General features: G+C 37.7%; 2 protein-coding genes and 1 long non-coding RNA gene across 6 annotated transcripts in view; all 3 read right to left on the bottom strand.

The window, feature by feature from the left end:
* LOC123502899 (sodium/glucose cotransporter 5-like) overlaps positions 1–1822 on the bottom strand; it is a 17257-nt gene extending 15435 nt beyond the window's left edge. For both annotated transcript variants that reach the window (XM_045252197.1, XM_045252190.1), the window contains exon 1: positions 1624–1822. In XM_045252197.1, the coding sequence (XP_045108132.1) occupies positions 1624–1725 (102 nt within the window). In that variant the 5' untranslated portion in view covers positions 1726–1822. The remainder of the gene's footprint in view (positions 1–1623) is intronic.
* Positions 1–12500, bottom strand: part of LOC123502915 (replication factor C subunit 4-like) — a 26238-nt gene that overhangs the window by 13318 nt on the left and 420 nt on the right. The window contains exons 2-10 of one of the 3 annotated variants that reach the window (XM_045252219.1): positions 11691–11847; positions 11447–11525; positions 10787–10884; positions 10305–10403; positions 9050–9246; positions 8158–8349; positions 5569–5768; positions 4490–4593; positions 4416–4436 (exon numbers count right to left, since the gene is read on the bottom strand). In XM_045252219.1, coding sequence (XP_045108154.1) covers positions 4498–4593; positions 5569–5768; positions 8158–8349; positions 9050–9246; positions 10305–10403; positions 10787–10884; positions 11447–11525; positions 11691–11818 — 1089 coding nt within the window. In that variant the 5' untranslated portion in view covers positions 11819–11847 and the 3' untranslated portion in view covers positions 4416–4436; positions 4490–4497. Of the gene's footprint in view, positions 1–4012; positions 4594–5568; positions 5769–8157; positions 8350–9049; positions 9247–10304; positions 10404–10786; positions 10885–11446; positions 11526–11690; positions 11848–12500 lie in introns of those variants that run through there. The other 2 variants (XM_045252215.1, XM_045252206.1) reach the window with 2 other exon arrangements.
* LOC123502966 overlaps positions 4013–12500 on the bottom strand; it is an 18520-nt gene continuing 10032 nt past the window's right edge. Inside the window, exon 2 of the long non-coding RNA XR_006674274.1 lies at positions 4013–4497. This is a non-coding gene — a long non-coding RNA (uncharacterized LOC123502966). The remainder of the gene's footprint in view (positions 4498–12500) is intronic.

Below are 12500 nucleotides of genomic sequence, written 5' to 3'. Positions count from 1 at the left end.
ATTTCCCACTGATCTTAGAAACGCTCTCTCTCTCTCTCTCTCTCTCTCTCTCATACCGCAAAACTCATAAGGTCATTTCATAAAGACAGAAGAGAGAGAGAGAGAGAGAGAGAGAGAGAGAGAGAGAGAGAGAGGTGTGTGTGTGTGTGTGTGTGTGTGTGTGTGCTTACGTCACTCGAACACGCCCACGGGCACACACACACACACACACACACACACTATTGATCCAAGCGAAGGTGGCGGTAGTAGTAGTAGTAGTAGTAGTAGTAGTAGTAGTAGTAGTAGTGGTAGTGGTAGTGGTGGTGGTGGTGGTGGTAGTAATAAATAGAATTATTACTATTATTGTAGTAAAAAGTAAGATTATGAAGGGACCGAGGAAGAAAAAGGAGGAGGAGGAGGAGGAGGAGGAGGAGGAGGAGGAGGAGGAGGAGGAGGAGGAAGAAGAGGAGGAGGAGGAGGAAGAGAGGAGGAGCAGTTTGACAAGAATAATAATAGCCTCCACGTTTCCTCTCTCTCTCTCTCTCTCTCTCTCTCTCTCTCTCTCTCTCTCTCTCTCTCTCTCTCTCTCTCACACACATAGAAGTAGTAGTAACAAAAATATATATAATTAGGTACAATATATTACTACTACTACTACTACTACTACTACTACTACTACTATCTTTTTCTTAAGGGTTACTTTGTCATTATTCTTAAGAGAAGTTTGAATCTAAGGGATGTTTTTGTTTTTTTAAGTTAATTTCCTTAAAAGGCAAAAAAATCAAAGTGTTTTTGTAACCTCTCTCTCTCTCTCTCTCTCTCTCTCTCTCAGGGGTTTTCTTTTAGCTTTCTCTCTCATACCAGTGCCGCCCCTGCCTCCTCTCTCTCTCTCTCTCTCTCTCTTGGTGACCTCGCTCGCGCGCACCCACGCACGCACACAAGTCTTTCTCTCTCGTTTAATTTTCACTTTTCGCCAACTCTCTCTCTCTCTCTCTCTCTCTCTCTCTCTCTCTCTCTCTCTCAGTAGCAGTAGTAGTAGCAGTAGCAGTAGTAGTAGCAGTAGTAGTAGCAGTAGTAGTAGTAGCAGTAGTAGTAGTAGCAGCAGTAGCAGTAGTAGTAGTAGTAGCAGTAGTAGTAGTAGTAGTAGTAGTAGTAGTAGTAGTAGTAGTAGTAGTAGTAGTTGTTGTTGTTGTAGTAGTAGTAGTATTAATAGTGGTGGTGGTGGTGGTAATAGTAGTAGTAATAGTAACAGTGGTGGTGTTAGTAGTAATAGAAGAAGAAGAAGAAGAAGAAGAAGAAGAGGAAGAAGAAGAAAAAGAAGAAGAACAAGAAGAAGAACATTTACAACAAAAACAATATCAGAAAGAGAAGAAGAAGAAGAAAAATAATAACAATAATAATAACAATAATAACAATAATAATAATAATAATAATAATAATAATAATAATAATAATAATAATAATAATAATAATAATAATAATAATAATAATAATAATAATAATAATAATAATAATAATAATAATAATAATAATAATAATAATAATAATAATAATAATAATAATAATAATAATAATAATAATAATAATAATAATAATAATAATAATAATAATAATAATAATAATAATAATAATGCTAGTACTTACATATGCCCCCACAGCCAACACACACACGAAATAACAAGAAATAACCACTAAATCAGGCCAGCCCAGCTTTGACCCTTCCTCAACTAAGGTCAGATCCGCCATTGTGACCTGGGGGGCGGGGGCCTGGGGATCAATTGTAAACAAACACACGCACGCAAGATCACGGCAGCAAAGGAAGTGACATATACTCCCTCACTGCTCGAGGCACACTGAGCTGCTCTCGCGCGGGTTAGTGTTTTAAATACCTCCATGCTGAAGGGGCTACGTGCATTTTTAATATTTTTTATCGTATCTCCTTATTTTTCGTGTTTATTCATTGTTTTTCGTATTTTTTGTCTTTGTTGATTATTGAAAAGGTTTTATTTATTTATTTTTATCATTTTCTGTGTGTTTAAAAGTGTTATTGAGTGTTTCCATATTTCTATCTGTCTCTTTATTTTATCGTTTATTGTTTATTGTATTTTTTGTCTTTGTTAATTATAGAAAAGGTTTTATTTATTTATTTTCATCATTTTTTTGTGTGTTAAAAGTGTTGTTGAGTTTGTTTTTATATTTTCCACCTAGACTTTTGTTGACTTACATAAATATTTATCTACGGTAAAAGAAACCTTGGGAATATTCTCTTACATTTTCTTTCTCTTCATTTCCCTTTTTGTTATAAGAAATGCTCTTTTTAAAAATCAATAGTTATGTTGTTCTTAATTTCACAAGTTATGTAAATTCATATTATATAAATGACAATATCGTTAATTGTCATTCATATTTCAATTTTAATCTAGTTTATCTTAAAAGAATATTAACAATGGTTTTTCAAGATAATTTTAAGGTTCTCTAGTGACAGATTAACATTTCTGCATTATTGACAGGAGAACACTATTTTAAAAGGCTCTAATTAATGTCAAGCGGGTTTTTAAGGGCGCTTTTAGACTTCTAGTGACAGATTAACAAGATTTCTTCATTATTAACAGGAGAAACACTATTTTAAAAGGCTCTAGTTGAAATGGCAGGGGTTTTCCATATTCATTCTGGTGATTCTATACAGCTTCACCAACTCATGTGGGGGGTTAAAATACTGAAGACTGTGGCCATTAATCTTCTGCCCTCCATAATGTCAATAAAATGGTCTAATGGTACACAAAACTCCATTAAAATAGTGAAGACTGTGGCCATTAATCTTCTGCCCTCCATAGACCCTTTCTAATGTCAATAAAATGGTCTAATGGTACACAAAACTCCATTAAAATAGTGAAGACTGTGGCCATTAATCTTCTGCCCTCCATCTTCTAATGTCAATAAAAGTACACAAAACTCAATTAAAATAGTGAAGACTGTCATATCTTCTGCCCTCCATAGACCCTTCTAATGTCAATAAAATGGTCTAATGGTACACAAAACTCCATTAAAATAGTGAAGACTGTGGCCATTAATCTTCTGCCCTCCATAGACCCTTCCTAATGTCAATAAAATGGTCTAATGGTACACAAAACTCAAAGTAAAAATGTGTCCCATTTCATTGACATTAGGAAGGGTGTATGGAGGACAGAAGATTAATGGCCACAGTCTTCACTATTTTAATTGAGTTTTGTGCACCATTAGACCATTTTATTGACATTAGCAAGGGTGTATGGAGGGCAGAAGATTAATGGCCACAGTCTTCACTATTTTAATTGAGTTTTGTGCACCATTAGACCATTTTATTGACATTAGCAAGGGTGTATGGAGGGCAGAAGATTAATGGCCACAGTCTTCACTATTTTAATTGAGTTTTGTGTACCATTAGACCATTTTATTGACATTAGCAAGGGTGTATGGAGGGCAGAAGATTAATGGCCACAGTCTTCACTATTTTAATTGAGTTTTGTGTACCATTAGACCATTTTATTGACATTAGCAAGGGTGTATGGAGGGCAGAAGATTAATGGCCACAGTCTTCACTATTTTAATTGAGTTTTGTGTACCATTAGACCATTTTATTGACATTAGCAAGGGTCTATGGAGGGCAGAAGATTAATGGCCACAGTCTTCACTATTTTAATTGAGTTTTGTGTACCATTAGACCATTTTATTGACATTAGCAAGGGTGTATGGAGGGCAGAAGATAAATGGCCACAGTCTTCACCATTTTAATCCCCACATGAGTTTGTGAAGCTGTACAGAATCACCAAATAGTCACCACAAGGAATAGGGAAACATGTCTCACTACTAAAGGGGTCAAATCCTAATGGTTGATAACATTATAGGGGTTAAAATGCACATAGTAAATTATCAAACACTCCTCATATGGTAAAGGAATAAATGAAGTATTGGAACCCCTTAACAGTGGTTCCAATACTCTTCAAAGTCAGGACAGAGAAATGATTAAATAAAATAAATAAAATAGAAATAATTGTAAACCTTTAGTGAGTTAATGACATCAATAAAAACTGAAGGTAAATGAAGTATTGGAACCTCTTAACAGTGGTTCCAATACTCTTCAAAGTCAGGACAGAAAAAAATGAATAAAAATTAGTGAAATAAAATTGAATAAATAATAATTGTAGTTATTATTAGCATTACTTTTGATTATATACAATAGTTATTATTATTATTATTATTATTATTAGACAGGTAGAAGAAATGAATGTTCTTATTATAATAATTCTGACATAATTTTATTGATGCAAAATTGTAGGTACTCTCTCTCTCTCTCTGGAAGGAAGGAAGAAGAGAGAAAAAGGAAGAGAGAGAGAGAGAGAGAGAGGAGAGAAGAAAGAATGAAAGTAAAAAAAAGAAAAAAAAGTTGCAGATATCTCTCTCTCTCTCTCTCTCTCTTTTATCACATTTCTACATTAACATATTTTACCACTAACACACATATTCTCTCTCTCTCTCTCTCTAAGCGCCCCTGCCGAGATGAGTCATGGCAGTGCAGGAGAGGTCGAGGAGCTGCAGGAATTCATCACCACCTCCTAGCAGACGATGCTCACACACCTGGAAGAGTGGGAGCAGTGGGTGGTGGTGGTGGTGGTGGTGGTGGTTAGGTTAAGTAAGGTTAGATTAGGACACATTCTCCCCAATAATATCTTAAGCAATAGCCATTTAAAAGTGTTTCTCCTGCTCATAATGCAGAAATGTTGTTAATCTGTCACTAGAACCATTAAAACACTCTCAAAACCAATAATATCTTGAGCAATAGCCATTTAAAAGTGTTTCTCCAGCTCATAATGCAGAAATGTTGTCAATCTGTCACTAGAACCATTAAAACACTCTCAAGACCAATAATATCTTGAGCAAAAGCCATTTAAAAGTGTTTCTCCTACTCATAATGCAGAAATGTTGTCAATCTGTCACTAGAACCATTAAAACACTCTCAAGACCAATAATATCTTGAGTAATAGCCATTTAAAAGTGTTTCTCCTACTCATAATGCAGAAATGTTGTTAATCTGTCACTAGAACCATTAAAACACTCTCAAGACCAATAATATCTTGAGTAATAGCCATTTAAAAGTGTTTCTCCTACTCATAATGCAGAAATGTTGTTAATCTGTCACTAGAACCATTAAAACACTCTCAAAACCAATAATATCTTGAGCAATAGCCATTTAAAAGTGTTTCTCCAGCTCATAATGCAGAAATGTTGTTAATCTGTCACTAGAACCATTAAAACACTCTCAAAACCAATAATATCTTGAGCAAAAGCCATTTAAAAGTGTTTCTCCTACTCATAATGCAGAAATGTTGTCAATCTGTCACTAGAACCATTAAAACACTCTCAAAACCAATAATATCTTGAGCAATAGCCATTTAAAAGTGTTTCTCCAGCTCATAATGCAGAAATGTTGTTAATCTGTCACTAGAACCATTAAAACACTCTCTCTCACACATAACTAACTCTCATTCCTGAAATATTACATCTCTAAACACACACACACACACACACAGTTCCTCTCTCCCATCCACTCACCGCCAGCTTCTCACAAATAGCCGCCTTGCCCAGATCGGAGAGTGTCGGGTTGGCCAGCACTGCGTCGTGGAGCTGGGACATCACCTGGCTGGCTGGGAACCCCTCTGACAACAGCACTGCCAGCCGACCCTTCACTGCCTCGTAGGAATTGGAACTACAGGCGTCTAATAACTGTGTGATGAGGTCTTCTGGTACGACACCTATGGAGGGGAGGGAGGGGAAGAATTAAGTGCATCTCAAAAATATCCTTAAACTGCGCAAAACTTCCTCAAACATCAAAAACACCCTTAAACATCCATAAACACACACAAAACTTCTCTAAACACCCCAAACATTTCCCAAAACATCCTTAAAACACCGCAAAACTTCCCCAAACATAAAAAACACTCTTAAACATCCATAAACACACACAAAACTTCCCTAAACACCCCAAACATCCCTAAAACACCCTAAAACTTCCCCAAACATAAAAAACACCCTTAAACATCCATAAACACACACAAAACTTCTCTAAACATCCCAAACATTTCCCAAAACATCCTTAAAACACTGCAAAACTTCCCCAAACATCAAAAACACCCTTAAACATCCATAAACACACACAAAACTTCTCTAAACACCTCAAACATTTCCCAAAACATCCTTAAAACACCGCAAAACTTCCCCAAACATCAAAAACACCCTTAAACATCCATAAACACACACAAAACTTCCCTAAACACCCCAAACATTTCTCAGAACATCCCTAAAACACCCCAAACATCAAAAACACTCTTAAACATCCATAAACACACAAAACTTCTCTAAACACCCCAAACATTTCCCAAAACATCCTTAAAACACCCCAAAACTTCCCCAAACATCAAAAACACCCTTAAACATCCATAAACACACACAAAACTTCCCTAAACACCCCAAACATCCCTAAAACACCGCAAAACTTCCCCAAACATAAAAAACACTCTTAAACATCCATAAACACACACAAAACTTCCCTAAACACCCCAAACATCCCTAAAACTTCCCCAAACATAAAAAACACCCTTAAACATCCATAAACACACACAAAACTTCTCTAAACACCCCAAACATTTCCCAAAACATCCTTAAAACACCGCAAACTTCCCAAACATCAAAACACCCTTAAACATCCATAAACACACACAAAACTTCTCTAAACACCCCAAACATCCCTAAAACTTCCCCAAACATCAAAAACACCCTTAAACATCCATAAACACACACAAAACTTCCCTAAACACCCCAAACATCTCTAAAACACCCCAAAACTTCCCCAAACATCAAAAACATCCATAAACACACACAAAACTTCCCTAAACACCCCAAACATCCCTAAAACACCCCAAAACTTCCCCAAACATCAAAAACACCCTTAAACATCCATAAACACACAAAACTTCTCTAAACACCCCAAACATTTCCCAAAACATCTCTAAAACACCCCAAAACTTCCTTAAATACCCTTAAAACATCCCAAGATCCCTAAAACACCTCAAAACTTCCTTAAATAACCCAATTAGTCTTTAACCTACCACTAAAACACCCACAAACACCCCAAAACTTCCATAAACACAGCAAACCTTCTTATAACATCCAAAAACATTCACCAAACACCACTAATATATCCTTAAACACCCCAATACTTCAATACACACCCCAAAACTTCCCTAAATCTTCACCAAACACCCCAAAACTTCCCTAAACACCCGAATACTTACATAAACACCCCAAAACTTCCCTAAATCTTCACCAAACACCTCAAAACTTCCCTAAACACCCCAATACTTACATAAACACCCCAAAACTTCCCTAAATCTTCACCAAACACCCCAAAACTTCCCTAAACACCCCAATACTTACATAAACACCCCAAACTTCCTAAAACTTCACCAAACACCTCAAAACTTCCCTAAACACCCCAATACTTAAATAAACACCCCAAAATGTCCCTAAATCTTCACCAAACACCTCAAAACTTCCCTAAACACCCCAATACTTCCATACACACCCCAAAACTTCCCTAAATCTTCACCAAACACCTCAAAAACTTCCCTAAACACCCCAATACTTACATAAACACCCCAAAACATCCCTAAATCTTCACCAAACACCTCAAAACTTCCCTAAACACCCCAATACTTCCATAAACACCCCAAAACTTCCCTAAATCTTCACCAAACACCTCAAAACTTCCTAAACACCCCAATACTTACATAAACACCCCAAAACTTCCCTAAATCTTCACCAAACACCTCAAAACTTCCCTAAACACCCCAATACTTACATAAACACCCCAAAACTTCCCTAAATCTTCACCAAACACCTCAAAACTTCCCTAAACACCCCAATACTTACATAAACACCCCAAAACTTCCCTAAATCTTCACCAAACACCCCAAAACTTCCCTAAACACCCCAATACTTACATAAACACCCCAAAACTTCCCTAAATCTTCACCAAACACCCCAAAACTTCCCTAAACACCCTAAAACCCCCCAAAACAGCAAAAAATAATCAAAACGCACTCCTAATACACCACCACAACACCCCAACACCCACAAACTCACCCGTAACATCCAAAACATCACACACCCGCACTGCCTCACCCCCCCGGAGTCTGGCGGAGGACTGGAGAGAGGTGATAGCACGTCGAAGGTCACCCCCACTAGTCTCTACCACCGTCGCCACCACCCCTTCCTCACACTCCACTCCCTCGCTGCGGCAAATGGAGGTCAGTCGCTCCTGCAGTATGCCCTGGGCTGGGGAGGAAGGAAGGAAGGATTAAATAAATAAATAAATAAAACAGCATATGGAAGCAATGGGATATGCACCAAAACACATTAAAACACTGAGAACACACACACACACACTTAAAAACACCAAAAAACACAAGATTTCACCACAAAACACACACAAACAAATGCATTTCCATTAACACACACACACAAACACACACACTTAAAAAAAACACAAGAATTCACAATAAAACACACACAAACAAACACATTTACATTAAAACACACACACAACTTAAAAAAAAAACACCAAAAAACACAAGATTTCACAATAAAACACACAAACAAACACATTTCCATTAAAACACACACACAACTTAAAAAACACCAAAAAACACAAGATTTCACCACAAAACACACACAAACAAACACATTTCCATTAAAACACACACACAACTTAAAAAAACACCAAAAAACAAGATTTCACAACAAAACACACACATTTCCATTAAAACACAAACACAACTTTAAAAAAACACCACAAAACACACACATTTCCATTAAAACACACACACAACATAAAAAAACACCAAAAAACACAAGATTTCACAACAAAACACACACACAACTTAAAAAAACACCATAAAACACAAGATTTCACCACAAAAACACACACAAACAAACACATTTCCATTAAAACACACACACACACACACACACTCACCGAGGGGTCTGAACCTGAACTTGGAGCATCTGGAGGTGAGTGGTTCAATAATTCTGGTGACATAGTTACAGACAAGACAGAATCGAGTGGACCGGCTCTGCACCTCCATGGTCCGCCGCAGTGCTGCCTGGGCCGGCCGCGTCATGGAGTCCGCCTCGTCCAGTACCACGATCTTGAATGACGGGCATGGACGGCCACTATTTGGGGGAGAGGGGAGAGGAGAGGACGGAGTTGGGTTATGTTACGAGATTAGGTAAAAATAAATAAATAAATAAATAAATAAATATGTTGGCTACTATGGGGAGGAGGGGGAGGGAGAAGGGGTTGGGTTAAAGGGTTAAGTGAAATAAATAATAAACAAATAATGAATATATAGATAATTGAATAAATGAACAAATAAGTAAATAAAGTTTGGTTCGTTTAGATTCCATTTCACATTCATACAGTAAAAAAGGCTCAAAACACAACAAAACACATTAAAACACCTCAAAACACACTAATACAAGCCTAAAACACCTCAAAACACACTAAAACAAGCCTAAAACACCTCAAAACACACTAAAACAAGCCTAAAACACCTCAAAACACACTAAAACACATTAAAACAAGCCTAAAACACACTAAAATAAGCTTAAAACACCTCAAAACACAACAAAACACACTAAAACACACTAAAACAAGCCTAAAACACCTCAAAACACACCCAAAACATCCCAAATTGCACCAAAACACACCTAAACACATGAGACACAGCCAAAACTCTTCCTAATGTCAATAAAATGGTCTAATGGTACACAAAACTCAATTAAAATAGTGAAGACTGTGGCCATTAATCTCCTGCCCTCCATAGACCCTTGCTAATGTCAATAAAATGGTCTAATGGTGCACAAAACTCAATTAAAATAGTGAAGACTGTATTAATCTTCTGCCCTCCATAGACCCTTGCTAATGTCAATAAAATGGTCTAATGGTACACAAAACTCAAGGTAAAAATGTGTCCCAGTACTGAAGGGGTTTATGAGGTTTAGAAGAGGTTTGGGTTAGTTAAGCTCGCTCTCTCTCTCTCTCTCTCTCTCTCTCTCTCTCTCTCTCTCTCTCTCTCTCTCTCTCTCTCTTGATGTCATAGAATTACTTGATCTTTGTGTTTGAAAGGAACAAAATGTGAAAAAAAAGAGAAAAGATAGAGAGAGAATGATAACTAGCACACTCTCTCTCTCTCTCTCTCTCTCTCTCTCTCTCTCTCTCTCTTACTTACTCTGGCCTGGTTGAAGAGACAGTTGTTTGTGCGAATCTCTTTATCTTCTCTCTGACAACCTGAATGCCTCGCTCATCAGACGCATTCAGTTCCAACACCCTGTAAAAGTAGTAGTAGTAGTAGTAGTAGTAGTAGTAGTAGTAGTAGTAGTAGTAGTAGTAGTTAATTTGTAAGTATTTTTCTTTCTTGTCTTATATTTCAATGTTCAAATAATAGTAGTAGTAGTAGTAGTAGTAGTAGTAGTAGTAGTAGTAGTAGTAGTAGTAGTAGTAGTAGTAGTAGTAGTAGTAGTAGTAGTAGTACCACCAAAAGAGAGAGAGAGAGAGAGAGAGAGAGAGAGAGAGAGAGAGAGAGAGAGAGAGAGAGAGAGAGAGAGAGAGAGAGAGAGAGAGAGAGAGAGAGAGAGAGAGAGAGAGAGAGAGAGAGAGAGAGAGAGAGAGAGAGAGAGAGAGAGAGAGAGAAGTAGGCCAAACAGCACTCACCTCTGTCTGAACATGTCCCCAAACAGCTGTCTTGCTGCTGCCAGGATGGTGGAGGTCTTGCCAGTACCAGGAGGGCCATAGAACAGCAGGTTAGGGAGCTGTGACACAGAGGGAACACAGATAGAGAGAGAGATAGAGAAACAAAGAATATATGGTCTGTAAAACGCTCTGCTCTCACCAAGAATTTTCCAAGGCCACATAAATGACTGGTGGGGTTTTTAAGAGTGTTTCTCCAGTTCATAATGCAGAAATGTTGTTAATCTGTCACTAGAACCATTAAAACACTCTCAAAACCAATAATATCTTGAGCAATAGCCATTTAAAAGTGTTTCTCCAGCTCATAATGCAGAAATGTTGTCAATCTGTCACTAGAACCATTAAAACACTCTCAAAACCAATAATATCTTGAGCAATAGCCATTTAAAAGTGTTTCTCCAGTTCATAATGCAGAAATGTTGTCAATCTGTCACTAGAACCATTAAAACACCATTGAAAACCACAATAACTTCAACTAGAACGCTTGAAAACATAGATTAATACTACACACACACGCACACACACACATGAATGAAAGACCCATACAATTTTCCTTAACTAAAAAATATACAAATATGAAAAAAAATGAAATAAAACAACACCACCACCACCACCACCACTTACATCAGCACCCTCCAGAGTCTTCTTCAACACCGCCACCACCTCCTCCTGATACGCCACCTCCTCCACTGTCTTGGGCCGGCTGTGGGAGGAGGAGAGAGAGAGAGAGAGAGAGAGAGAGAGAATATTAGCATTATTATTATTTCAAGTTATTGTCATCATCTCTTCTCCTTCCTTCCTTGCTGCTGCTACTACTACTACTACTACTACTACTACTACTACTACTACCACCACCACCACCACTCACTATTTCTCCACCCAGGGCACCAAAGCCTTCTTCACCGCAGTCTTCTTCCCTCCGTCACTGCTGCCAGCCACACCCGCCCCGCCAGCCACCCCCGCCCCAAGCTTGCCGGTCTTCAGAAACGCATGCATGGTGACACTCAGACAGACGGACACTGGATCTGTAAAGTTAGGTTAGGTTAGGTTATTGTTCATATTGAGACTGACGGAAAACTACAGCAACACCACACGAAACACCAACACACACCACAATGACACATACACGTACACATCACTCGTCATCACCAAAAAACACTTAAAAAAACACAAAAATCTGATCATCAACACCACACAACACACCACCTTATTTCACCTCATTTATTTCATCTCCTAAGCAACACCAACACACACACGCACACTCCACATACACTATAATGACACACACACGTACACACCACCATAAAACACTTAAAAATACAAAAAACTGATAAAACATCTAGCCTTTATCAACACCACCTTATTTCACCTCATTTATTTAATCTCCTAAGCAACACCAACACACACACGTACACTCCACATACACTACAATGATAAACACACACACACACCACCACTCATCACCACAAAACACTTAAAAATACAAAAAACTGATAAAACACTCAACCTTTATCAACACCACCTTATTTCACCTCATTTATTTCATCTCTTAAGCAACACCAACACACACACGTACACTCCACATACACTACAATGATAATCACACACACACACCACCACTCATCACCACAAAACACTTAAAAATACAAAAAACTGATAAAACACTTAGCCTTTATCA

This window comes from Portunus trituberculatus, chromosome 2 (assembly GCF_017591435.1).
Source record: "Portunus trituberculatus isolate SZX2019 chromosome 2, ASM1759143v1, whole genome shotgun sequence".
Taxonomy (NCBI): domain Eukaryota; kingdom Metazoa; phylum Arthropoda; class Malacostraca; order Decapoda; family Portunidae; genus Portunus; species Portunus trituberculatus.
This window is presented reverse-complemented; position numbering and strand designations above follow the sequence as displayed.